The sequence below is a fragment of the Mugil cephalus genome, chromosome 2 (genome assembly GCF_022458985.1).
Source record: "Mugil cephalus isolate CIBA_MC_2020 chromosome 2, CIBA_Mcephalus_1.1, whole genome shotgun sequence".
Classification (NCBI taxonomy): domain Eukaryota; kingdom Metazoa; phylum Chordata; class Actinopteri; order Mugiliformes; family Mugilidae; genus Mugil; species Mugil cephalus.
Genome location: NC_061771.1, coordinates 7,630,042 through 7,656,768, shown reverse-complemented (window position 1 = coordinate 7,656,768; position 26,727 = coordinate 7,630,042). Strand labels below are relative to the sequence as shown.

Here is a 26,727-nt window from a genome sequence, read left to right as displayed (position 1 = left end):
TGTAATCTAGCGCAGACGTTGGGGAAAATAAAAGACTAGTTTGTAGTTTCACCATTTATTTTGATGGATGAGACAAAATGACAATGCCGTATCCAACCCTTTAGAAACACAGCTCTGACAGCAACAATCATCCAACGTTTACAAATAGTGCTTTAAATGTTCACCGGAGAGTTGTGTTAGCCTATTGTTCTGGTCTCAATACAACACATAAAACAGGCGCCATGGAAACATGCACCAATTTCTTATGCCTTCTATGACCTTATTAAATACACACAGAGGGAATATCAGAGGGACATCAGAGGTGGAACAAAAATATGAATGAAGATCAGAATAACGTTTTGCAGTTCATTATTCAATCACTGAAACAATATTTTGATTACATGACTTTGTCTTATGGTTCTTGTCGCCCCTCCTGTTACACAGTTTTTTAAAAAGGCCGGGATAAACTTAAGTACAAATACTCAAACAAGCAGCGAATCCGAATAAAATTACTACAAAATCAGATGTACCTGATAGCTTTCAACCTCCGATTATTACAGTCTCTCGTATTACTGCGTGGCCACAGAAGAATAGCAGATGAATATTGTTTTACATTCATAAATACATAGAATATCCCAAAGGCAACCAATTAAAATAATCCACCATCAATATTCATTGTGAGGGCAAAATGCCAAAAACAATCTGTACATGTGTTTGTACAAGGTTTTCTCATCAGCACCGAACAATTGGTTCATTGCCACAAATTAAAAAAAACAAAAAAAACTCATCATGCTCTGGAGGGTTTACGCAACGAAGAATACGTCGAGGCAGAGTAAGTCAACAGATGTCTGACTGATGGATGGAGATGGAAGGTGAATTCATTTGGGGGGAAATCTAGGGGTACTACTGGGCGTCAAGCACCCAAGACAAACTTGGCCTGGCGTTTCTGGACAGTTTCACAGACGGAGAAGGGCCTAGCTCCTGAAGGTGTCTTTCCGTCCGGGAAATAACATCAGCTCTGCTCTTCTCATTACATTCAATTTAAACCAGTCTCATTTAAAACTGAACTTAACTGAGTTTTGAATCACTAGCTCGCCACTCTTGAGGGTGCAAGGAGAATGTTTCAATGTGAGTGAAAAACACACAACGCCAAAGCAGGTCTCCCAAAACATTCAAGACAAAACACGGATGAGAAGCGCCTCTCCCTCAAGACAACCACCAAACACAACACCACATACAGTATATTTACAACTTCAAGTCCAACTTTAAATACCAGTAAACAATCTTTTTCCGAATAAAAGTTAGTTATCGTCCCTCCACTCATTTGTAGTGTTAGCGGGTAGCAACCCTTGATTCACATGTGTTGGTCCCAGGGAAAGCTTGTTCTACTTGATCACAGTGAGCCTCTGTAGTAAAGAGTACAGGTAAACGAACATCCACAAGATGGCACCAGCAAGCGCAAAGAGAACAGAAACCAATTCAACCACCCAAGTTGGTTCCCGAAGGTCAAAATGAGTTCACAGCTATCCGTGGCTGATGAAGATTGCTTGCAGCCCTGCATGCTCTCCGCTGGCCTTGTGACCTCTTGGAGCACACCTTTAACATTCCCCCTACGGAGGCAACCACCAGTCCGCGCCCTTCACTATGATATCTTACAGTTCCCCTTGGAGGACGACGAAGAGTCCTTTGGCGGGCTCTGTGGAGGCCTGAAGGACTTTGAGCGCTTCAGACTGTTGGCTTTGCTCCCGCCGCCGCTACCCCCCGAGGCTGCGCTGTTGGCCACCGAGTAAGAGCGTCCGTGCATCATGACTGCATTCATGCCGTTTGCCATGGAGAAAGACTTGAGGTGGGACTTGATCGCCACGGGGAGGGGCAGTTTGTCGATGAGGTGGACAGGTGTGCAGGAGACTATAGAGCGGCAGCACAGGTCCTGGAGGCTGAAGACTGTGGAGCAAGAAAAGACGTGTCATCAGTTTAATTAAGCGTGCTGAACAAGCTGATGTAACACGCGCCTGTGTGACAAATGTGTGTTTCATGAGACTACGGTTCTTACATTTTTGGAATATTTTTTTTTGTCTTTCGCAAAAAAACTGAAAGGTAAAAGTTATTCAAGAAAATAGATACAGAGGACGGGTTTCGTGTGGAATTTATTTTTTGGATTCTGAGAACAAGGTAAAAAAAAAATTGTGAATTTCTATGTTGTGTACCTTGAAACCGCAACTGAACAGCAAAAAGATATTACATTATTAACAAGAGTAGTGAATCCTCACAGAAACCAAATAGACACTGGAGATGACTGCCAGTGAAAATAGCTCCAACATTACTGGCACCCTGTTTCGGGAAATTCGCACTTAATTAAATGTACAAATGGAATTCTGTTCATATCTACGCAGGGTGGCAGGAGGCATTTAAAGGTTATTGTTAGTGCCACATGACTAATCAAACTGCCATTGCAGCTTGAGCAAACAGGTTGCAGTCTATTTAAACTTGATAGTGAAAGTCTCAACAAACAAAACAGAATCTTTCTGCAAACATTTTGTTTGTCAGCTGACCTTGTCTAAGGCTGTTTGAGTGAATCAGGTGGAAACCAGCTCACCTCTGTTGGGCCTCCAGAATTTCTCCATCCCATGTCTCATCAGCACAATGCGTGAAAGCTCCGTGAAGGACTCTATGACGTTGAAGTTGCAGAGCGGACTGACCTCGAAGAAAGTCATGCTGTTCTTTTCTGCATAAGCCCTCGCCTGCTCCGTTGGCACTTGCCGCTTAAAAGCCAAGTGAAGCCGGTTTCCAACAAGAATCCTGGGCACACCTGGTGCATGCTGATGGAAAGACATATATAATATAGCTGTGACATCAAGTTACCAAGCTGTAACTTGGCAAAGTCTTTGATTCTGTGCCAGAATTAGAAATACATGTTCTTTCTTGGTTTCGGATGATACAGACACAAGATATACCCCATCTTCAAGTGGTTCTTATTGTTTCTGTTGCCCTGTTCAAAACTGCGATTAATATGTATCATGAGTGATAAAATCACACAGGGACCAGATGCGAGTAGGTCGTATAACTGCCCTCCGTAAGTTATGGTGATCTCAGGCAGTTGATGGTAGACTATCAAAGCCAGCAAGCTGCCACAAGACCTGTGGCTACAAATTAGCTCGGAAAAATATAGCATTTGAAGATGCATCACCCTATTTATACAGCCTCCATCACTGTAAGTAAGACAACCATGACATTAAATAAGTCTTATTTACTTTTTAAGTTGCTGTTTTGCACTATGTGAAGTTATTGACTTCTGTTACCCTCTGCTGATCTTATAATAACAGAGTTAAACAGTGAATCCTTCTTGTGTACAAGTCCCAATACAAAGTCATACAGTATACCACTCAAGCTGCAAGCCTGTAATTTACTGTTAGAAATTATATTTTGCTTCAAAATGCATACAACCATAATGGCTTCAACGTAATACCATACGTTATGAGTACTGACCTAAAATAAAAGCTTTTCCCACTATCTCCTAAGTAAATGTTGTTGTTTTTTTCATTTTCACTCGAGCTACGCTACCTATTTTATCTATCTGTAATTTATAATCGAGCCTTATAAATTAGCAAGGACAGAACAGCTGGCTGATATCACACTCTGGAAAGGGATATGCAGTATTGATACAGTCTGTTACCTGGATTCAAATTTCCTGCTGCATAAGCCTAATTAAGCTGTCCCCAAATGATGTTGGTGCGTGGCTGTACACAGAGCACGAATCTGATCATGATCGGATCTCAAGTTGTGGCTCAAAACGCATGTGAAGCCGCAATTTAACGCTGTGGTGCGAAGGGTGCAGGCATATGCTGAAGGGGATTACCTCATCAATTTCCCGGATCCAACGGTCGATGCCGTCAAACGACCAGCCGTTAGTGATGTCATACACAAGCAGGATGCCCTGTGGAATGAAAACAACCAAGTTAACCTAAAACCTAAGACCTTCACAGTGAGAGGACATGATTAAACCCCTTTAAGAGTCACCTGTGCTCCACGAGAATAAGATCTGAAGATGGTGCAGAATCTGCCTTGCCCTGATGTGTCCCTGTTAAAGAGACAGACAAACATATACATTTATCTGTTGATTATTACAGTGACTATTGACTATATTATTACATATTAGTACACAATCTTACCATAACTCCAGTTTCACTCTTCTCCCATCCAGTAAAATTGTGGTGGTCTTGTAATCGATCCCTAAGATCACAAACAACCCACACAAAGTTGGTTAATCTAAACTATTGATTCGTGTGAAAACAACCGTAGAGCAGAGAATAGGGGGATATTCACCGCTGCTGTAGGCATAGGGAGACTCCACCGATCCGTCCTGCAAACTGTCCAGGATTTCTCCCTTCCCGACATCGCTGTCTCCCACCAGAAGAAATTTAAGGAGATAATCGTAACTCTTGACAGGGCTACTCTGAGTCCCCATGATCCCGCGCATTGGGTCCGGTTCACAGAGAGCTTTTTCAGCTCGCCAAATGTTCACTGATCCAGGAGAAGACAAACGAGACGGTCCCCGGTAGGACAGTGGCAGAGAAAGCGAGGGGACTGCCGTTTGACGTGAACGTCAGCTAACTAGTTAGCTTGTGCGCTACCCGCGATTCACATGGAATGTTATTTTATGTTGTCCCTGCTAACGCATACAATGATTTTATTATTCCACAGCAATTAATGGAAGTTTCGTCCAGTGTTTTAGCGCTGAAAGCGGAGCCCACACACCGTCGATCTAACGTCGGTGTTCACACCAAGAATCAAAACAACCTTGGCGGCTAGTTGTCTTGTTAGCTAGTCAGCTAACATAAACGACAGTAACACATTCTAGCACAAACTTAGGGTGCAAAGGAAAAACGATGCTCTGTAATCCAGCAGATACCGGTACTGTACCCAACAAATAGCGACTGTTTCACTTCGTTGATGAAGAAAAAGGGCAACAAGGTTTTATCCAGCTTCCGAACACAACGTTCAAGTGAACTGGGAAACTGCGTTGGAACTTCCTAGCTGTGACGTCGGTTGTTACGTCACATCCTGGCATCATGAAAAAAAAACGAAAATAGCGCTTCACATCAACATGTTTACTCAGTTTTTTTAAATGTATTATTTTCTTCTGAATTTCTAAATCTTCGTAACCTTTTTAATTTGGTTTATCTCGTTTTGGAAATTAAATGGAGACAAATACAAATAATAATAATAAATCTGCTATATCAAAAATATTTTAGTCAGATAACTATATAATTTCAGTTTTATTGTAATTTTATGTCTAGATTTATTTTATAACCACTGATACAAATAGGACTAATAACACTGAAAAGCATTATTATATTACTAATATATTTTTTATATATATATATAATTGAATGCTGCGATAGAAGTCTTGATTCCGTTGCTCTTACTCTATGTAAGGTACATTTCTGGGCAAATCAACAACAGACAATGTTATATTATAATATTAATATCCTTTACCCATAGGGATGGTGAGAAGGTTTAATTATTATATATATTCTTGTTTGGATGAGGAGTAAATCAGGAGGCAGCTGCTGGAGCAAAAAAAAAAAAAAAAAAAGAGAGATTAACAGTATATAAAACAATACATCTTTTTATTGTGCATTGCAAATTTGTAATCCATCCACTTCCATAATATTTAATTTTATCTTCTCCAGTCCTCTAAATACCTTCTTTCATCTTTTGAAACCACGAATTGTTTTTCTTCACTAGCTGTTCTGAATTTTGAGTTATTTCATTTATTGTTTATGCTGAACGTTTGTCATTGAGGAAGTCCATCTGACAAGCCCCTATGGTCTTTTTTTGGTTCCTCCTGCACATTCCTATTCCTATTGTTTTTTCTATTCTTAATGTACTGTATGCTTTGTTATTTTATTGATTTGTCCACATTACTACATTCTGTACCTTCTGAAGAGTGATCATAGATTCAAGAAAGAGGTGAGCAAAGTTGTTAATAACCTCTTACTTCATTTGACAAATGCAGTTACACAAACGTTTGTGTTCCAGAGCAATGCAGATCAGCTGGCCATCAGCAACACACTGAAATACATACTGCTTTTTTGTGATTTAACTTTTTATTAACTTTTTTATTAATCAAAATGACAGAAATAACAGCAAAGGTAAAAACAATAATAAATAAAAATGCATAGGCCACATAGGATAGGCCAGACTTTCTTGGCAAAACACCCAAAATACACAATGCTGGACCTTTCCTGTTTTCAGTACATCATTAATAGATCGGATAATAGCAGAGCATACTGCTTCAATTATAAACAAATAGTCATTGAACATTGGCTGCTCCCTGCGCCACATTCCTATGCACTGTAGATCTCCCAGGTAACTTGGTAAGACTTCGGATTTTCTGTTTTTGACCTACATTATTAAAGTTTAAAATGGGCTTCATTCGAAATTCAAATTGTTCATGAATATTCCGTTGACTGCTGTGGCAGGTTGTTTCGTTCCTATCAAGTCGGCCCAAACTAGAGTAAGGCACAGATAAGAAATTACTCCAACAAAGTGAACTTTCACAGTCACACCTCAAGATGGTATGCTTTTACGTTATGACTGGTCTCCTGTTCACATGCTAAACTTCTACAGTCAGTATTAAGGAAATCAAATCAGTGTGAGCAAGTGGCAGCCCCTCAGCAATGTCTGAACTATCAAACTTTTAGAAACTAAACATCACAGTTGATGGCAGAAAATGTGCTTCAGACCTCTGAGGTTGTGTAAAGTGGCTATGCGAAAAGAAATATTTGAACATTGGCTCTGGATATGAACCAAAACATTTGCAGATTTTGGACAATGTAAGTAGCAACAATGGTGAAGTTGCATTTCCAAATTAAAGGAACACGACTTTTGGTGTAAAGGATTTTTTTTATTATATCATAGCAGCTAAGTGCTTCAGTGTACACGTGTTGTCAAGGAAACTGGCTATCAGTGGTTTAATCAGAATAAATGTCACTAAATAAAACTAAAACACATTGTTTAGTGGAGCTAGAAAACAATGTGAAATAAAATTAAATTTAAAGGGACTGGAAATGAAAGCTTTTGTGAACTATAATAGATCACAAACTTTGTTGGAAACCACATACAGAATACATAAAGCGAAAATGATCTAGGTCACTTGCTATTCTCTATAAAACAAAGCATTTACTAACTAAGAAAAGCTTATGCTGTATCTATTATATACTTCACTGATAATGCCATGACAACACTGTGTAGAGGTTTGGGGAACTGTTTATAAATCAAACTTAGATTCCATAATTAAACTACAAAAGAGCTATTAAATAAAGAGGGTTATTTAGAACCAACTAATAGATCATTTACAGAATGCGGCGCATTCAATATTATAACAGACATTGCTGTCTCCCACCAGAAGAATGGGAATTCTTGGATATAGTTTGATTAAAGATATTAGAAATAAAAGTCTCCCTGATAACCAAAATAAAAGAGAGAGAGAGAGACAGAGAGGATTCGTAACATGATCTGCCCACTTTGTATAACTGACTTTTTCTCATCCTATTGAAGCATCAGGAAACAAAATCACTGACTCCAAGACTTACACCACGGGACAGCCAAAGTACAGAAACACTTCACATTCTATTAAACAGCTTTAGAACACAGCTGAGTTTAACTTGTAGCCTTAGTTAACATGTGTTCTTAACTGCAGTTGCATGAGTCATGGCAAGGAAATGTCAGTTGAATATCCTCTCTGGTGATTTAAAGATGATCCAGAAATCCACTGTGGACGCATCCAGCATGTTGCAGGTTTGATAAGTAGTTGACACTGAGACATTTTTTGTTAAATACATTAACACCAGAATGCTAGGAGTAAGGCTGGACATGAGGAGGTCGACCCTCAGACAGCGGTATTTTCGAAATGATATGTTAAATTAATAAATGGATTTGCTTTGTTTCTGGTCGTCTTCTGTTGCATGATATGAGGAGAGCACAACTGCTTGTGGTCTAATGAGTAAAATACCATCTGAATGGTACACAAGTTTAGATGAAATCGTTTGCACATTCAGCATAATCGTGTATAAGCAAGTCTGCATTTCTAAGCATCTCCTGGAAATGGCTCACAGCATTCCTGTACATACAGTTGTGCACCACAAGGGGATGGAAGAGATTCATTGACTTAGCTTTAAACTCGGCAGGCAATTCAATAACCCCAGCCAAAGGGTTGCCAATAAGAACGTGGTTCAACAGCTTTTTCTCAAGGCTGCTCTCCATGAAGGCCAGCAAGTCGCGTAGCCTACAGTCCACTTCATCTGGTTTCCACTGTGACGGGGTTTTGGTGAGAAGCAGGTGCATTAGCGCAGCCTTGAAATGGAAATCCTTCAGAACGCTACTTCCTGACATCACCGTCTCCTTTTGATGAAGGAAGGATGCAATCTCAAGAGTTTGGATGTGGCAAGAGTTTTCAGGCAGGCGTTTAGAGAGGTGTTCTAAGAGATGGTCTTCATACGTAGACAGGGAGAGTGTCCAGAAAATGTCGGTGTTGCTCGAGCACTCAGGTGTAATGAAGAAATGAGCATTAGTGTCAAATTTAACCACAGGATTCATAGTAAAGCTAATCTTCTTTCCTGATCTGAAGCGAATGACCAGAGAACCGGGAGCGTCAATGTAGCGAATGTTTAGCTCAAACTCGTATTTATGTGAGATCAGTGCCCATGCCTCCTTGATGGTGCTCTGAAACCACCTGGTAACCTGTGATTTTGAAAGGAAAGGCGTGCCCCTCGAGCAAAGGAGGCCATCAGAAACATCTGTTATTTTTGTCTTTACTTTCTCATTCTCACCATGCAGCAGGCAGACGGTGTCATCATCGATGTCAGCTGACTGACAGGGGCAGCCATTTGGGATTTTCTTATTTTCCACCAGCTTTATTTGGCCCCACACCTGCATATCTGACAACGTGTCGCTTGGCTGGTTGTTCCAGAGCTGACACTGAAAACTATATGGCTTAGGTGGGGTAAAAGGGACGATGATGTTGTAGTCTTGCCCCATCTGAAAGTCCTCAATCATCATACCGCCATTCTTATCACAGATGCTCTCCATGGCCTCCAGTAGGTCATACGCAAATCCTTCCAAAAACTCCTCCTCCCTCCACTTCTTCTCAGATGGGATACGAACATATTTAGCATGAAACTGCTGCAGAGTGCGACTGTCCGGAAGCTGAACGCCATCCACAGTGTACGTAACTGAGGATGCTTTGAGTTTGTTTTGTATCGTTTGGGAATTTCTCCTCAGGTATTTCTTGAGGAAGCAGATGATAGAAATGATGGAGTATGCGTTCCAAATGTACCAAAGGTAATCTCTCTCCCACTCTGCAAGTTTCTCTGAAGTGTCATTGTCTGATGTCTTGACGTGTGAAAAAGGCTCTTCTTGTTCTCTGGAGCTTAACATTTCCCTCTCAGGCTTTTCTCTAAAGGACCCATCAGTCTGACCGTCTTGTCCTGGATCCGTTGTAGCTAAATGTTCCTGCAGTAATTTGTGATCGTCTCCTGTCTTCTCTCCGGTGACACGCGGATCTGACATGTTATCTTTCTCTGTGACACGTTGATCAGACTGATTCTGTTTGTGAGGAACATACTTCAAATTATCTTGAGGCCCCATGTTGTCAGCGTGCGTCATTTTGTCACTCACAGGTGCAATTTCCTGTTCCATTTTCTGTTCCCCTCTCAGCAGCCTCTCGTCTTGCACCCCAACTGTGTCGATATCGCCCCATTCCTCAAACCCGGGGTCCTCTCTGGGATACGTCAGGATGCCCAGAGTCACCACAAACACTCGCAGCAGGAAGTCTTGCATCATCTATACTTTCTGTAAATGGATGAAACCGTGATGTTCAGTGGATTGAAAAAGTGAATTTTCGGTCTGATAAATGTAGAAAAACACAAATTTGAATAAGAAGAATAATAAGAAGAATTCCAATTGCGTGCAAAAATATTTCATGAGAAATTAATGGCCAATTTCACAAGGCTGCAAAGCCACAGAGAAGTGACTTCCTCGATTCACATTACCTATTACTCTCTGTGTTTGTAATAAAAATGAAGCCCTTAATTTGATACGCATAACTTTAAAGGAGAGGAAGAAGGATACGTACCAAAAATAAGTGATTTATTATATCGAGAATGCGATGTTTCAGCAGAGTAGGTAGAAAGGAGGAAACAAGAGAGCAGCCTTGCACAGCCCCAGAGCTCTTCCTATTTTAGATGTACGTTACGTTTCGTGACTTGTTTCCTGCTCACCCTGCCCATGTGTTCTGCTATGACATTTTCCTGTGCAGCACACAGGCGTAAAAAGATAGAAGAGACTTCCTGTAATTTTAACTGCACCTCTGTAAAAAAAAAAAAAAAAAAAAAAAAAAAAGTTGAGCCACGATGATGAGTCACAGAAACATTTGTAATACTAAGTCAAGGAGATCAGTACACATTTAGATTAAACCAAAACTGTGAAGAAAATTATTTGTGTGTAGGTATAAAAGAAGAAAAGTGAGGGCCTTTTATCCTCTTTCAAGTTTATAACTGGTTTTTCCTGCTGTTTCTTTCAGCAGGTCCAGGTGTTTTCAAAGAGCCATATGAAATAAATTAACAAATTCCTTATACATTTAATAATAGACACACTTTGCACATGATAATCTATTATCCCTTAATTGATTAGATAGTGACTGAGCAAGTGGAAACTAGTTCACGCTTCACCTCTCTGACGACAGCCACATTTCCCAGCCAAAGCCACACATATTTGAATGGTTGGAGTACATTTTTGCATACCTGGATTGTTGTTATGGTAACACACGGACAACACCGCATCCCAGGGCTACATAATACATTCATCAAAACATTTAACAAAAAAAAAAAAAAAAAACCAATATGCGCATTCATGCGAATTATGCAAAGTAGTGTAAAATGTGTTTGTTTTCGGAGTGCTGTAACAGGTTTAGTTCTGACAAAGCGTGGACTGAACGAGGACCTTTTGTCACATCTACGCAGGTGCCTGTCAAGGGAGGGGCATGATGACAGACGATTTGGTCGCCTTTGAACATCACCGGAGAGTTCGAGAAATGCCTCTCACTCGGTCTGAGCTACAATGTTTGTGACGTACATAAGGAACTACAAGTTATTTACTATGGACATTGTCATTTTATAGTTTTGTACTGTTTCGTTTTCTCTGTTCCTCAACTCTTATGTAAAAAGGTAAGTTACTGTGATTTTAATTTTATATTTATTTTACTTATATTCTTCTATCACTGCTTTTCATCATATGTTTAAGAACTAGGTCTGCATGAAAATTAGTTTAGACAAAGTAAATACCTTATTTAAAGTTAATAAGCCATTAACAAATCATTTACATAACTTTAATGAATATTGATGTAAAGAACAACTTTCTCCCTGCAGGGGATCAAAAACTCTCTGGCGGCCAAACTTTTCACATTGTGAAGGCTTTCTGTTTCAACTAAAAGGCAATTATTGCAAACTTGGTGATTTATTAACACATATCACCTTTGACTGGATTCTGTATTGGGCTTTAATCAAAGTCAATTACTCCATTAACTGCAACCATATAGATACTTTATAAGCTGGCAGTGGTAGTTCCAGTTTCAATGATTTATAGCTGATTTATAAAATATTAGTTAGATCATTTGTTAATCATTAATAAAGCCATTAGTTACACTTCCTGTTTTTCCTATCAGAAAGCAGCCCTTACTCTTAAAAGAAACAGGAAAAGACACACTGGTTCTCAAGCATGTTATGCCACCCTGTCCATGTTACTTACTGTACTTTTTCACAGATTTAAACACATCCGAAGCAAAAGCAAAGGTCCACCACATCTCACAAGATGGATAAGTTTCGTATGATGTTCCAGTTCCTCCAGTCCAACCAGGAGTCTTTTATGAATGGAATCTGTGGTATCATGGCTCTAGCCAGTGCCCAGATGTACTCAGTGTTTGAGTTCAGCTGCCCCTGTATGCCAGAATACAACTACACCTACGGGATCGGACTGCTCATTGTTCCTCCTATATGGTTCTTTTTGATAGGCTTTGTACTGAACAATAACGTGTCAGTGCTGGCCGAGGAGTGGAAACGACCCATTGGCCAACGGACAAAGGATCGAACGGTCCTTCGCTACATGTTTTGTTCAATCACACAGAGATCCCTGATAGCACCTGCAGTGTGGGTGTCGGTCACTCTCATGGACGGGAAGAGCTTCCTCTGTGCGTTCAGCGTCAACTTGGACCTTGACAGATTTGGGAATACGAGTTTTCTTAAAGGGATGAGCGAGACAGAGAAGATAAAAATGCTTGCCAAGATTCCCTGCAAAGAACTGTTTGATAATCAGGAAATAAGAATGGCGGCAACAAGATACATCAAGTGCATATCACAGGTAGTTTCTACAGCATTGTTTTGTGATGAAACCAGGAAGCAGCCAAATCTATCTATCTATCTAGATTTGACATATTGTCTTATCTTGCACCAGTTTTACAAAACATTGTCTTTTTTCTGTGAAATAAATGGATAAATGGATCATGGTTTACTGTAAGGCACTATCTGAAAATATTTGTCTCTCTATTTGACTACTGCGCATGATACAGCGCCATGTTGGCTGCCTTCACAGTTTTTGATATTATCTACAGTGGAAATACTGAGATTACTGAGCGAGATGTCTGACACCACTTGTATGTCAGTATGTCAGGTTGATTTGATTGCATGATTCAGTCTGTTGTAAAAGCTGAATTTGCTTAAATTGAATAAATGACTACCCTCAACTAACCGATCAATACCCAAATGAAGAATAGGGGATTTGGAGTTTCCCCACAGGAACTTAGAGTTGGCATTTACATCTTCAAATTGACAGAAAATGTAACTGCATTCCTAAATAGTATGAATAATCCCATGGATTAAAACTGTGTCAAGTGGAGTTTCCTCAAATATATAAAAAATGTGCCTTGTGGGCTCTCATGACCTCTTAGATGTCGTTCTACTGAAGTATTTTAATGTCCTCACTTTGTTCCTTGGTGAATGTAGTTAACGTAAATCTCCTAGACTTTGGGTCTTGGAGCTTGCTAAATCTTTCGTTTGTTAAAGGGACAGATAAGCCTCCAAATTTATTATTCATGGCACTGGGACCTAGTCCTTTCAAAGACACCCACGCTGTTATTTGGGTCTTTGATCATCTGCTGGCTAATTACACAGACTTCAGTGTAACATGTCCATAAAACGTCTGTTGATATACAGATTGTTCTAATGAGCCAGAAAACTGTCAGGAAGCTGCTATGCTTTCTTCATCACATGTGACAACATGGCTTTCACTGTCTTCATTATGTCGTGGAACATAGACAGACTTGATTAAACTAAGATTAACCAACTGGCAACACCATACTCAAATATTAAATTTAATGATGTCTATATTTCTCAGGCATGTGGATGGATGTTTCTGCTCATGATGACCTTCACTGCCTTCCTGATCCGGGCCATTCGACCATGCTTCACGCAGGCCGCCTTCCTCAAAACCAAGTACTGGTCTCATTACATCGACATCGAGCGCAAGATGTTCGACGAGACCTGCAAGGAGCACGCCAAGAGTTTCGCCAAGGTTTGCATCCAGCAGTACTTTCAGAACGTCAGCGGAGAGATGCAGACCTTCCACCACCGACGCTCCCACAGGGACGACAGCGACGACGACGACGACAACAGGATGAGCGACGAGGACAAGCTCTTGGGTATCAGGGCACAGGATGACATGAACAAGGTTTTGTGGAACTGGCACGCCTGTAAGCCAGCCCTGGCTCTGAGAAAAGACCAAATAGACGGGGAAAACAATGCCAAAATGAATGGGACCGCCAATGGAGCAGCAAATGGGTTTGTCAAAGGACACACCCATGACGTGGAGAAAAAGGAATGGGCTGTGTATTACAGCAAGGTCTGAAGAGTTCAAAGGGAAAAGAAAAGCTCCCATCAGACTGTGTTTCAGAGCTGCAGTTAATTATTGTGTTTACTTAGACTTTGTGAAAGTTAGTTACCAATATATTGCATTCTGATACATTTCAATGCACATTATTTTGTGAATAAATATGATATGCAGAGAGCAAGAGGCAGTTTGACTGAAGGCTCCATAATACTTGAAAATCCCCCCAAAAAACAGAGGCTGTCAACATATATCTGGTTATATATCTGCCACTGTTTCAGTTCATTTAAAAAATGAAAACTTTGTCGCTGCTCCCTAGGGGACTGAGCTTGCTGCTAATATAGGCTGCTGTATCGGGCTGATAATAGAGTTTTATTACAGCACACTGGAGTGTTCTCATTGATAGCAACGCTAATAAATGTTTGTGTTGATCTCAAGTGCGGGCCCATTGTAAATATTCCCAAAGCATAAGACAAATACATGGGTCATGAGAGTAAAGGATCAGCTACACACACTAATTGCTCCTTGCTTTAATGCAGGACTGACATAACACAACCTTCCTCCGGCAGATGAACTCATGAGCAATGACTCTTACTCACTTCTGTGCATTCAGCTTTGCTTTGCCTGGCATGAACGGTATTCTGATAATGAACTTGAGCTTCCTGCGCAAATGGCATTATTGAGGCAGTTTTCTGTTCTGGGCGGATAATCCCTCGGTGCTACTCTACTGACAAGCAGGAAAGCTACGATTCATGTAAAAGCGAAAGGTTGGGGCAGCTAAAACGATTTACATGTCATTAAGAAAACAAGGTCAGCATTTGCATCTCTCTGATTTCCCTGCTTGGCCCCTACTTTTGATGGTCACTGCTTGGTAAAATCTTTTTCACGAACAATGAGGAGTTCTCTTGGTAAAAAAAAGACAAACTGTTCAATATGTTTTACATGTGGCCCCGCGATAGACTGGCAGGGTGTACCCTGCCTCTCGCCCGATGCCAGCTGGGATAGGCTCCAGCAACCCCTGCGACCTTAGTGCGGGATTAAGCGGTATGGAAGATGAGATGAGTATAACCTGTGAACATTTCTAAAGCTGCTACAGTGGTGTTTTCCCATTGTATCTCACAAGGGGGCGTGCTGCTACCAGAACCAGCACCCTTCGCATGCCAGCGACAACAACACAGCCCTGTAGCCACAGCACGCACAGAGACCTGCAGACACCCAGCAAAGCATGCAGTTTATTCAGGGCTCTATTTGTGCATCTGTGCAGTCAATCCAGCTGTTCCTCAGTACTGGGGTCATTACTAGAGCAGGGGGGAGGGAGAGAGGAGCGAGGAGTGCAGGGTGAATGAAAATGGCACGTATCCCACTGAAGCCTCGCCCTCCCTCTCTCCCTCCCTGCCCCTGGGGGATTAGTGGAGCAGCGCTCCCCTTGACCGTCTCACAGCTCGCCCAGTGGCCCAGCAGCTGTTCTCTCCCTCAGCCAGGACTGCTGGTGTGGGGGTGGACGTGCAGGCAGCGTCTTTGTCCAGGTTGTGATTTTTTTCTCTCGCACTTTTTCCCACCATATTCTTTAATATTATCTTGTGCAGAGCTACTTCATTGTCCTCCTTCTGTCTGTTTGTTCTCTGTCTGCAGAGCAGTGGCATGACATTTATATAAATATAGCTCAAACGAAGCAAACACAAAGAGATATTCTGCTCTGACTCTAAAAATACAGTGTTTGAAGGGAAGAAATGGCGAGCGATGGTTCCTTTTCTGACCTCAACTCCACACAAACGGATTTGTTTTGGTTGTCAGGACATCAGCCGTGCGCATGTGGCTGTCCGGGGCCTCCCTTGACTTTGCTGCAAGTGTCTCTCTTGTCTCCTTCTCACATATACATGCACAGGGGCGTGCGCATACAGACACACACACATCAGCATGCTTGCAGGCGCCCTATTCGTCAGTGTCTGGCTCATTCTGCCTTCCTTCTGCCTACAGATTGGAGGACAGAGGCAGCGAGGGAGGGCTGAGGGAGAGGAGAGTTGCGAGGCAAAACGGATGGTCACATGAGCAGAGATCTGTTTACAAACCCAGAGCCGAGCAAGAGCTAGGGGAGGAAGGGAAAAGCGAACTGCAGGCTTACTCTGAGCACCATTATGGATTGAAAGAGGAAGAGGGGAAGCCTGCCATGACAAAGCCAGCTGGAGGTGCGAGGGGCTGAATGCGACACACACACTCTTGCACACACAGCGCCTTTGTCTCTGATTTTTTTCTTTCCTCAATTGAAGCAGCAGATGGTTAGAGGGAGAGTAGGATCCCCCCCCCTCTACGCACACATACACACATACACACACACATCCACTGACTGACACACAAATACACACTCGCCAGCAAAACACCAAACCCAGCAAGAGGACTGTTGTTGACTGCATGGAGCTGTCCTCACTTTGTTTGGGCTTTGAGGGAAGCACATCTTCGCCTTCTACACTGAGGAGGAAACTGCGAGATCAGAGGACTGGAGGAGGAGACAGCGGAGGAGACGAGAGGGGGATGAGACTTGTGACAATCCTCTGTTAAAAAAGCAGCTTTAGGAGGAAGACAAAGCACAGATTAATGTCAGATTATTACCTTCATTGGGCAAGGACTGTCATTTTGAACGCTGGATGTCACTGAATTTGGTGGAGGGACGACACTGCAGGAACAAAGTGGAGTCAAAGAGGCCTCTCTCTGCTGGAAATGTAAGTATTTCCTGTTAACAAGCAGCCTGGGTTGTTTACAACATTGTGATCAAGTGAGATTCTGCTTCTATAAATAACTCCTGAATTGCACGTAGCATGAGGCATCTGAAAAACAGTCATTTATTCACAACAACATTTCTTTGTCTCTACTCCTTCTCCTACTCTCCTGTGATGACATCATTACCACTGGGATCCAGGAGCACATGAGGTCTCAGGTCCCGGCCCAAACCCTTAGGCCCAAATCTCCACATCTTAACACGGAGTGGTTAATCCAGATTTGAGGGATGCTGGGCAACACAGACTGCTGAGCCAACAAAACCACACCTCCTGAGGATTTGTGGAATCTGAGCAAATCTGAAAATCTTAATGGTTGTTTTTGCAGGAGCTAGCACAGCCCCGACAAAAGAGCGACCGAGCTCGGGGTGACTGAGAACCACAAGGCTCCAAAACAGATTCAGTGTCCGAAGCTCCAACCCACGAGTTTGGCTTGTCTCCAGCCTGAATTTACTGGTGCTGTCTCGGGAGTCAAATTTCATGCAACCATTCCAATGGTGTAACGGTAAGTGAGTGGATTTCTCTATCTTCCAAACAGAGGTGGGAGCACATGTACTTACTTCAAAAACTTAGTTACTTAGTCGCTGGCTGCCAGCTAATGACGTCTACACAGTGGGTCATGAAATGGTCAGTTACTCAGGGAGTGGAGGCCTCAGATTGTGTTTTGGAGCCTGAGACGACACTTAAAGTGGCACGCAGGCTTTCTGACAGCTTTGTCAACCACATTTGAAACTATTTTACCTCCTATTCCAAATTACTCTTGTGCGACCAGACTTAATTCATAACTGTATCTCTCATTATGCTACAACAGATCTCCCCTGCACCGCCACCCGCTTCTTGTAAATCCCCCAACCCCCAGCCGCGTCAAATTATCCAACCCTTACCCCCCACAGTGTGCAAGCTGTACCCATTCACTGACTCTAAAGAGAGACACATGGACATTTAGAGGCTGGCAAAGAGCATCCTCGCTGCAAATTAATAGGAACACATGTGGTTGGTGGAAGTGGGGCTTCCTCCGCTATTGTTTTAGCAAATGGCCCCCTTCCCTGGAGTTCATTCTGCCTAATGCACCCCACCTCCCTGCCACCTGCAGCCGCGCGCATTTCTATCGTATTACACAGACACCACACAGCCTTACCCTTCCATCCCCCAGTGCTGTCACACACACACACACACACACACACACACTGATGCACTCACACTCTACCAGTCACCTCTATAGAGTCTGTGGAACAGATGGTGGCGTGGCGGAAGTGCTGTCTGTCCTTCATGTTTGTCTTGTTCACAGCCAATTAAAGCGCAGTCCTGTGAGCGTATCAGTTGCCACCACGGTGCCAGTCGCAGCTCCCCAGACAAACCTCCACCCAGCCAATTAATACATATATGTCTTCATCACGTATTTTATGCTGACAGCAAAACCTTTGATTATCTGGAGATGAACTGAAATGTGGAATGTATTATGATACGTCTGTAGACAGCCTGTGGTGTCTCTGCAGGTTAATGATCAGTCATCTCTTTCTATGTCTATTCTGTCTGTTCAAAAGATATTGTTTACAGAGTTCCAAGAATAATCACGAATCACTTAGAAAAGGAAATGGCTTTATTTCCTAACTGCGGTCTGCACTCACAACAAAGCAACTGTCGGCACAAATTGCTCAGTAATAATTGTGTCAACCACACAGACTTGAACCATACATGCTCAAGACTACAGAAAATAAACAACATTGTGAGATTGGAAATGTTTTAGTGTCATGGGCCTCCTAATGATCGCATATGAAAACAAGGACTGGTTCTGAAACATTGTTAAGCTAATAAGTTGGCTCTTTACCTTGCAAGGTGGCAAAGTTTGTTATCTGTATTTGCAAATTTATCTTGGCAGGATGCCTGTGTGGTTTGGGTTCTCAGCGCTCTGAACACTACTGCAGCATGACGTCTGACATCTATCACCTCCCGCTCAATGTGTATGTCATTGTGTTGGGCATTGGCCTTTTTGTCTTCATGCTCAGCCTCATCTTCTGCTGCTATCTTTTCAGGTAGGTGGACGAGGTTTGGGAGATGGTCGGTCCAGTAGTTCAGAGTTTGAACAAGTATTGTATCATAGTATGTGTCAGCAGGGTTCAGATAAATCCATAACTACGCTGGGACTAAGCTGTGGCAATCATATAGCAATCACGATGCAGATTTATGGAGCATTGCCCTGTAGAGCTGTCAAGGTTGCGACATATAGTTCACAATATGAAACCGCAAATTTATGCCTGAATTTTTGTGTTACAGCATATGATTTGTCCATGGGGCAAGAGCAAGGCCTTTCAACAAATAAAGTAGGCTGACAGAGTTAGACTTTATATGGTGAAGTGTTAGATTATTGTAGGTATTTAAGTATTTATAATAAGAACAGTCAAAATGTAGTGAGACATTGCTGCACGTATTAAGCCAGTTAAGGCGCATTAGATGTTTTTATGTTAACAATGACGACATGGTTCAAAAAATCTTTGCGTTTATCCAAGTACCACAGGGTGTTTCAGCATCTCTCAGCCCAGTGTTTTGATTTACAACCATAACTTTGCTGTTTTGGTTCCCCCTCATGGCTCTGATCAGTGATCCTCAGCAGTGAAAGGCTTTCGTGTCCATTACATGCACGGCACCAAACTGCCCACAGGCTAAGTTTGGAACAAATTAGGTGACTGGCTGACTAGACCAAAGAAATATTCAACTTAGTTTCTAATTCACAAACATTATTTCAAATAAAGGTTGCTCTGTTTCAGCTTGTGGTATTATGTCAGTGTTGCATTTACAGCTTAATGTAAAGAAACAGAGTTTGATGGAACAGTAGCTCATTATGTACTCTCAAAAAGCTTTGATTAAAAACAACTCCATAAAAGAATCAATCTCGCAACGAGATTTCTCTCAAATATTGATGATTACTGGCCACAAAGTGTCCACAGATGTAGACTGGTGCCAGTTCGAGCAGAATAAACAGACTGTAGTGGAGTCTTAGGAAATATGAGCAGTTCAAGGAACAATCTCCTCATCACAGATTGCTCCATTTGACTAAAAGTTAACACTCAATGAAAATCCACTAAAAAGAAACAAAGTGAGCAAAAAAAAAAAAGATTCAAATTTTTTCCTGATGTTGCACGCACCGTACAGATGTTGCCTTCTCTGTTTTTCTCAGGTTGAAACAACAAGGAACGAGGGAGCAGTTCAGCTACAATGAGGTATGTCACTGCAGTATCTGTCACTGTGGGTGAACATGTAACACCAGCTTCAGAGGCACGTTATAAATACTAGTTTAGCATTTCACACTACTTTCATCGAGTGTGAAACCTAACACCGCCCTTTATAGATGACCTTGACTCCATCCGTGTGCCATTAACTGCACTCTGGTTTTAAAATGCTAATCCAGCTGCAGTGTGCAAAGGCTTCATGTGGTGAACAGGTAGCAGGGTGTGACAGTTCGGTGTGTTGACAGTAGGTCACAATGTTTTCAGCCTCGAGGAAGGTTGAACTCACACTACAGCTATTTGCACTACATGTATGCATAGTTTTATCTTCTTACATTCTCTAGCAGTAGGAAAGAAAAGAGGGCGCATCGCTTTCCCAGAAGATTTCAAAGCAGCTGTCAACACATTGAACCCAAATAAAGTGTTTTTGTTTGTTTTTTTATAGCTTTTCTGCAACAGTGCACTATGAGAGCAGAACCATAACACTGACAAATCAATGTATCTCTCTATAGGTTGTGTTGAAGGGAGCAAGCAAGAAACTGAGCCTTCTTGGAGTAAGTATTTCCTCTTTCTGCAAAACGTTGTGCATGTCACGCATGTGTTAAACAACGGCAGCTGTGCACATTTCATGTTGCCCACGCTGTTTCCGTGCCAGCTCAGATGATCCATTACAAGCTGGGAGTGTTCAGCTGGTTAATTTAATCAATGTCTCCTCTCACATGTGATCAACATGCTGCACATACTCAGAGTGGAGATGTCCTGAAAACATTTTTTTTCTTTTAAAAAAAAAAAAAAAAAGTCAGTTTGAGAACTGTCTGCTGAAAGTAGGACTCCAGGAATAACTGCACTCATTCAAAATGCATTATAAAAAGATCTCCTCTGTGTCTCATGTGATTACAAAAAAGACTGCTTTCTTAGGTTCTTCTCAGTAATCAAATTTATTTTTCAACGAAGGCTTAAGTGTGATTTTGGTTTAAAATGCCCAATCCCTCAATATGAGTTTAAAATAGCCCTAACACAGTTAAGACACACTTTGCTTTGAATTCAAATGAGTTTACTGCTCAGATGTAGCTACAAAGCTGTGGTGAGATTCAAGTCCAAAGAACAGTACATAAAAGTGTCACATTAACTAACCTCACTGCTGTTGTTTTTGTCCGTGCAGCAAACCTGTGCAGTGTGTCTGGAAGAATTCAGGACCCGAGATGAACTTGGAGTGTGTCCGTGCTCACATGCATTTCACAAGAAGTGAGTATAAACAGTAGCACACGAGCCTTTTGAGTTCAGCATTTGCTTCCCAGCTGTTAATACCACTCTTAATACAGCATTAACTCATTGTAGTTTGGCATGAGGGGGAACATGAAAACACTTAGATTTTCCCCTATCCTGGCTGGTTCTGTGACAAAGCTGTAGTTATACTATTAATATTATGGTTTGCATAACCAAGCAAAACCACAATGGGTTGTTTAAATGATAAACAAATGAGGCATGAGAGCTGCGTTTTAGAGACGCTGGTTCTTGATTTTCACACCTTAGGATATGCAAAACTAGCCAGCAGCTGCTTGTATAAGACATTTTCACTCTCTACAGAGAATGATATAACTTTTTATTTGCTCTCTATAGCCAGCATTATTTAGTTTATTATTATTATTATTATTATTTTAAGTAATTAATCAATTTAAGTGATCATTGAGCAGAAGCAGTGCACTTTGTGTTTGAGTACTTTGGAGGTTTTTGAAGATTCCCCATCTTAAAGGACCAATGTCTAGCATATAGGGGCACCTAGTGGTGAATTAGCAGATTGCAACAAGCTGAATACTCCTTATACTCCTTCCAACCACGTTGATCCTTTAAATTAAGTTGCCACTCAACACTTCCTGTTTACGAGACGGAATAATAACAAATCAGTGCCCTGTCAAGTGGTATTATTATTAAGTCGTTACTGTTTCTGTCCTGTCAGGTGCCTGCTCAAGTGGCTGGAGATCCGCAGCGTCTGCCCCATGTGTAACAAACCCATCCTCCGGCTCCACACAGACGCGCCCCAGGGTGCCGAGGGTCCTATGGACCCTGAGGAGGTGTGAGAGAGCTGGGGAAAAAGAAACCGGACTTCCCTTAAAGAAAACACACACATTAAATACACTAGAGACGATGAACTTTGGTCATCTTTAAGACATCTCACAGGAAATGTTGATAATGATCCCCAGTGGCACGGCTGCTGCCAACATTTGAGCAATATGCCTCGAGGTGAATTGCATATTGATAGCACCCACATTCTGGTCACATCAGTCAGAGAGGGTGGATGAATAGGATCTTTTCATAAAAATGCTCCTTAACCTACTTCCATGATGCACTGTTCACCAAAAAAAGGCAGGAAAAGGAGCCGCATTAGAGTGCTGGATATCATTGCCACTGTCACTGGACGACTAGTGCAGCACTGCCAGAGACAAACACTAAAGGCATTGAGCAGGACATGAGAACACAGGATCAGTATGGATACCTCTATTATCTCAGGGGTGTTACCAATACAGCCAGCACAAACCATGTCAATCACCCTATACCCCTGTGCCACACATGCATCTTCAATACTGCCAATGTAGAACCGCTCCAGCAGCCAAAGGCTGAAACCAAGACCAGCTGGATTACAACCGATAACTTACATAGACAATGTTGTTACAGAGTGTGTCCCAGGCCCTTTTCCTTAAAAAAGAAAAAAAAAAGACTGATAGACTAGTCTTGCCTGTATGTATTGTATGTAAATGTCTCCCTATATATTGTTATTTTGTATTTTAAATAAAGCTTCATGTAATGTATTGTACTTGTGTTAGATTTATTGAAAGCTCAACCACATATAGAAAAACTTCAAACATGGTTTTTTAGGGAAGGAGTTTAAAAAATACAGTAAACTAACAGTTGTGACATTGATTTGTCTCTTTGTAGCTCCTTCCTCTTATCATACAAAATGGTTTAAAAATGGTCAGCTGTTGAAATGTTAAATATTAGTTTTTAACATTTATAGATGATAGAATCTACTTTACAAAGGTTTGTGGTGTTCTGCAACATCACAGCATCAAACAGAGACTTTGAGCTTCAACAGTCCAGTAGGTGCATCTGAAGCCACAAACGTGCTTCAGATCGAGTGGAGCCCACTGCAGTCCACCCACATACACAGAGTGTGCATAAGACTGTGTATATTTGGTCTTTAGTTTGCAGCTTCGGTGCCTTTAGCTTCCACAAACTCCATAGCCTTTTCTTTGACTGCTTGGATGCTCTGAGGGGTGCCGTGCTTCTTCTCGTACTCCAGGTAGCGCTTGAAGAAAAACTTGATCTTCTTTACGGAAACACTCAGGTGAATCACTCGGTCGAAGAGTGCCCTGCAAGAGGAAGATGGAAAACACCACGAAGGATGTTTATTATGAGAAAACTGGTCTTTACATGTAAAGCCAACCGAAACACTACTTGTTTTGACCCGGTTATGACCAGAAAACTCCACTGCATGCAATAAAATGTGTTACGAGTATCAAGTGTGAGGAAGAATCCAAACTGGCAAAAGAGCTTTTGCTCACCTGACTTCCTTCTGTGATCCATGTTTGACCATGATGTCGATGAAAATGGACCAGAGGTCGGTACGTTTTGGGTAGCTTGTCAGGACTTTGTCAAACATGCTGCGACCTTTCTCTGCGTCGCCATAACGGAACTCCAGCTGAGCGTACTTGGCGATCACATCCACACCTGAGAGGAGGGATGACAATGCATAAAGGTTAAATCCTGTGGAGATACACAGCTGGGACATGGAAGCAATCTGAATGTCTATGCTGTATAAACTGTGTATATTATATTATATTATATTATATTTTGTGCCTCCAAACCAGTTGTGACTGATCAGAGAATGGACGTGGGCCTTCTGAGGTCCTATGGGTTGAGGGGAAGGGCCTCTGTGGATCATCCCACAGATACTTGATCAGTTTGGGATCTTGCTATGGGGTGAGGGTGGGGGTGTCTGGTCTGGTCTAGGTGGGTGGTACACGTCTAAGTAACATCCACATGAATGCCAGGTCCAAAAGTTTCCCAGCAGAACACTGAATTGTCACAAGATGTTCAATGTTATTTACTTCTTCTGTCAGTGGTCATAATGTTGTGGCTGACTAGTGTATGTCTCTTTGACCAGGTTCTCTTACTTTCTTTGGAGGGTAGACTTTTCAGCGCCCTCTGCAGGAGAGCACTGGCAGCATCACTCTGACCCTGCTGGAGCAGGAAAGTCCCGTAGCTCAACCACACAGCCTTATTTTGACGGAAGCGCTTCACCATCGTCTTATATATTCCCTCCGCCTCCTGGATACCAACAAAAATTACACGTAGAATATTAGAGGCTAAAGAACATGTTATATGACCTAAATATATATATAAAAAAAAGAGAGAGAGAGAAGAAGTTTTGGTCCAACTCCCAGCTGGTCGTACCTTGGTTTTGCCGGACTTGTCGTAGATGTCAGCCAGCTGCTGGTACACAGGCATGGGCTCACAGAACTGGACAGCCCGCTCAAACACTTTCTTGAGACTCTCCTCTGTGCCGTACATGTTCTCCAGGTTCAGAAGGGCCACCCACACATTCAGCTTCTCCTGCTCCTCCCTGAGATTTCACAAACATGAAAACATCCAGAAAAAATTCTCTTACCAACATAGCTGCACAGATTAACAACTTTAGCTGATGAAGCTACATCAAAGCTAAGTTTTAGATGAGGTGTCTGAAGGTGATTACTGGTTGTTTGGGCAATTACCTGAAGGAGATTGTTTTGAGGGCCCTCTCAGCGACAGCACGGGCCTGCTCAATCTGTGTGGCCTGCAGGTGGTGAGCCATGTACTGGAGCCAAAGCAGCGAGCTGCTGGGTGAGGCTAGGAGGAGGCGCTCGAAGGCAGCCGCGTCCTGCGGCCGCAGGTTCGGGTCCATAAGCTCGGCCTCTCGCTGTACCAGGGCCTTCTCCGCTGCCTTCTTCTCCAGCTCCAGCTCATGGCGAGTCTTCTTCTGGGCCTGGCAGATTAGTGGAAAGAGTGATGAGACAGAGCAAAAAAAATAGTTGGATAAAAGTAAACAACAAGGACTTTTGTGAGAAGAACTGTTATGCTGAACGGTCTTCCATCAATAAGTATGATTTTATTTTATGTTGCATCACCTTCGAGCTTCCATCTTGGTCCTCTTCATCACTGGAATCATCCTCCTGTGCAGCAGACGCAGGCTTCAGGGAGCTGAGGCCCACGTCCCAGGAGAAACCTGCTGCCACCTGTAGTCTGGAAGGACCGTCTGAGCTGGATGTCGCCTGCTACAGATTAAGAGGAGAAAATGAACATTTTCAGGCTGCGGACGGTGAATTCACTTCCAGGGTCAGAAAGAGTTATAGATCAGATGCTTACTTTTGGAGGACCTGGCTTTTCTTCAACTTCCTTATCCTCCTCTTCTCTGAAGTACACCTCCACGCCACTGTCACTGTCATCAGTCTTTGCTTTCTTTGTTGCTTTCTTCTTCTTCTTCTTTTGGACCTGGGTCTGTTGTTGGCAAATTAAAGAACAATAAGAAACTACAGCAGCACATATAAATACACTACAGTATTTCTAACTGTGAGAGAAATGGATGATGAATGATAACTGATGGTGGCATTGATTTTTTTTCTCCAGTAACCTGAAGCAAAAATAAAAAGCTAACAGGCTGAGTAGCCAGTCATCTACACGTGTTCAGTTTTTTAATAGAAAGTTTGATGTAGGAGGGAACGGAAACTGGAGTGATCTTGTTACCTGTTCGCTCTCAGACAGTTTACGTTTCTTGCTCTTCTGTGTGTCATATTTCTTCTTCTCCTCCCCGGTGAGGCGCAGGGGCAGGCCGAGACACTCTGGAAGGACATCTGGCTTCCCGGTGTCCGCAGGGAGCACAGATAGATTGACAAACTCCTCCTCTCTATCAATACTGAGGACAAGAAGAGGAGAGTGGCAGACTAAAAATAACATGATGACGGTGTGGATTCTATAAATGGATGTTACCTGAAGCTGCATCGGGACAGATTTTTATCCCATCAGCATTGTGCCGCGACACTCTTCCCGTTTGTCCAAATCTATTTCTGATACCAGTAACTTACTTTTTGCCTTTTATCGTCAAATTCTTTAAACTAGACTAAATTAGAGTGTCTCCTTGGAGAAGATAAAAGATATGTAAGGGTGAGTTTGAGCTTAAGTGTGACATTTTACCTGAGGATTTTGGTGGTGAGAAGGGTGTTGGGAAGCAGGTGCTCAGAGAGGACCTTGTGGCTGTTAACAAAGTACTTGGTAGACTGCTGCAGTTCTGCTCTTCCGGTGATGCTTCTTGACAACCTGGAGGAAAAACACACAGAATAAGGGTGATTAAGAAGAGAGGATGTCAAAGGAGGTGTCAGGGAACCTGCTGTAAATTTCTCAGAGCAGTCAGGAGCAGAAGGTCCTGTGTTTCTGAGCAGTTTCAACTCTGTCCAGAGCTGACTGACTGTCTCCTTTACCTGATGAAAACCCCCTGCTCTCCCACACACTTGACGTAGCCTCTGATGATCTGGCCAGCCCTCAGTTCATCTATAGACAACACTTCTGGGTCTTTTGCCTGCTTGGCCTGCACTGGGTTCAGCCTGGGGGAGATTGCATGAATAAAACATGAGAGGTCTGACTGTGCTCCAAAAAGTCACGATTCCAATTTTTACAATGTCATCTCGTACCTGGATGGACGCAGAGACAACTGCCACTTGCCATTCTCATTACCTAGAAGGTAACACCTGAAGGGAAAAAGGAGACAAAAAATGATTACATTCTTT

The 26,727-nt window shown here is 42.2% G+C and overlaps 5 protein-coding genes across 8 annotated transcripts in view; 2 read left to right on the top strand and 3 right to left on the bottom strand.

Annotated features, from left to right (window-relative positions):
• Positions 1-39: 39 nt before the first annotated feature.
• Positions 40-5,007, bottom strand: LOC125004750 (ras-related protein Rab-40C-like). Its single transcript, XM_047579622.1, has 6 exons — positions 4,303-5,007; positions 4,149-4,209; positions 3,997-4,057; positions 3,836-3,913; positions 2,576-2,798; positions 40-1,923 (listed from the first exon to the last, which is right to left on the bottom strand). The coding sequence occupies exons 1-6, from the start codon at positions 4,454-4,456 to the stop codon at positions 1,622-1,624; spliced, it is 879 nt and encodes a 292-aa protein (XP_047435578.1). The 5' UTR covers positions 4,457-5,007; the 3' UTR covers positions 40-1,621.
• Positions 5,008-6,086: 1,079 nt separating this feature from the next.
• On the bottom strand, positions 6,087-10,266 carry LOC125004745 (inositol 1,4,5-trisphosphate receptor-interacting protein). Of its 2 annotated transcripts, XM_047579615.1 has the most exons (3): positions 10,118-10,266; positions 9,661-9,834; positions 6,087-9,588 (listed from the first exon to the last, which is right to left on the bottom strand). In XM_047579615.1, the coding sequence occupies exons 2-3, from the start codon at positions 9,823-9,825 to the stop codon at positions 8,017-8,019; spliced, it is 1,737 nt and encodes a 578-aa protein (XP_047435571.1). In that variant the 5' UTR covers positions 9,826-9,834; positions 10,118-10,266; the 3' UTR covers positions 6,087-8,016. The 2 variants fall into 2 exon arrangements, with proteins under 2 accessions (XP_047435571.1, XP_047435570.1); XM_047579614.1 differs by having other exon boundaries at positions 6,087-9,834; positions 10,118-10,265.
• Positions 10,267-10,323: 57 nt separating this feature from the next.
• LOC125004749 (calcium homeostasis modulator protein 1) lies at positions 10,324-14,478 on the top strand. Its single transcript, XM_047579621.1, has 3 exons — positions 10,324-11,207; positions 11,803-12,396; positions 13,429-14,478. The coding sequence occupies exons 2-3, from the start codon at positions 11,851-11,853 to the stop codon at positions 13,936-13,938; spliced, it is 1,056 nt and encodes a 351-aa protein (XP_047435577.1). The 5' UTR covers positions 10,324-11,207; positions 11,803-11,850; the 3' UTR covers positions 13,939-14,478.
• Positions 14,479-15,915: 1,437 nt separating this feature from the next.
• Positions 15,916-22,724, top strand: zgc:175214 (uncharacterized protein LOC557610 homolog). 2 transcript variants are annotated; one of them, XM_047579625.1, is made up of 7 exons: positions 15,916-16,103; positions 17,017-17,193; positions 18,568-18,721; positions 19,864-19,906; positions 20,425-20,466; positions 21,075-21,157; positions 21,870-22,724. In XM_047579625.1, the coding sequence occupies exons 2-7, from the start codon at positions 17,169-17,171 to the stop codon at positions 21,988-21,990; spliced, it is 468 nt and encodes a 155-aa protein (XP_047435581.1). In that variant the 5' UTR covers positions 15,916-16,103; positions 17,017-17,168; the 3' UTR covers positions 21,991-22,724. The 2 variants fall into 2 exon arrangements, with proteins under 2 accessions (XP_047435581.1, XP_047435580.1); XM_047579624.1 differs by having other exon boundaries at positions 15,916-16,634; positions 16,832-17,193.
• pdcd11 (programmed cell death 11) overlaps positions 22,716-26,727 on the bottom strand; it is a 23,541-nt gene continuing 19,529 nt past the window's right edge. The window contains exons 26-36 of one of the 2 annotated variants that reach the window (XM_047579606.1): positions 26,632-26,688; positions 26,422-26,544; positions 26,138-26,260; positions 25,691-25,859; positions 25,313-25,444; positions 25,075-25,221; positions 24,682-24,932; positions 24,365-24,533; positions 24,085-24,238; positions 23,473-23,638; positions 22,716-23,280 (exon numbers count right to left, since the gene is read on the bottom strand). In XM_047579606.1, the coding sequence (XP_047435562.1) occupies positions 23,109-23,280; positions 23,473-23,638; positions 24,085-24,238; positions 24,365-24,533; positions 24,682-24,932; positions 25,075-25,221; positions 25,313-25,444; positions 25,691-25,859; positions 26,138-26,260; positions 26,422-26,544; positions 26,632-26,688 (1,663 nt within the window). In that variant the 3' untranslated portion in view covers positions 22,716-23,108. The remainder of the gene's footprint in view (positions 23,281-23,472; positions 23,639-24,084; positions 24,239-24,364; positions 24,534-24,681; positions 24,933-25,074; positions 25,222-25,312; positions 25,445-25,690; positions 25,860-26,137; positions 26,261-26,421; positions 26,545-26,631; positions 26,689-26,727) is intronic. The other variant, XM_047579607.1, reaches the window with a different exon arrangement.

Coding starts and splice junctions, on each gene's coding strand:
- LOC125004749 (XM_047579621.1), top strand. CDS start 11,851: ATGGATAAGTTTCGTATGATGTTCCAGTTCCTCCAGTCCAACCAGGAG. Junction 12,397..13,428: donor ACATCAAGTGCATATCACAG/GTAGTTTCTACA, acceptor TATATTTCTCAG/GCATGTGGATGGATGTTTCT.
- zgc:175214 (XM_047579625.1), top strand. CDS start 17,169: ATGCAACCATTCCAATGGTGTAACG. Junction 18,722..19,863: donor TTCTGCTGCTATCTTTTCAG/GTAGGTGGACGA, acceptor TGTTTTTCTCAG/GTTGAAACAACAAGGAACGA. Junction 21,158..21,869: donor TCACATGCATTTCACAAGAA/GTGAGTATAAAC, acceptor CTGTCCTGTCAG/GTGCCTGCTCAAGTGGCTGG.
- LOC125004745 (XM_047579614.1), bottom strand. CDS start 9,825: ATGATGCAAGACTTCCTGCTGCGAGTGTTTGTGGTGACTCTGGGCATC.
- LOC125004750 (XM_047579622.1), bottom strand. CDS start 4,456: ATGCGCGGGATCATGGGGACTCAGAGTAGCCCTGTCAAGAGTTACGAT. Junction 2,799..3,835: donor GGATCCGGGAAATTGATGAG/GTAATCCCCTTC, acceptor TCTTTCCATCAG/CATGCACCAGGTGTGCCCAG. Junction 1,924..2,575: donor ATTCTGGAGGCCCAACAGAG/GTGAGCTGGTTT, acceptor CTTGCTCCACAG/TCTTCAGCCTCCAGGACCTG.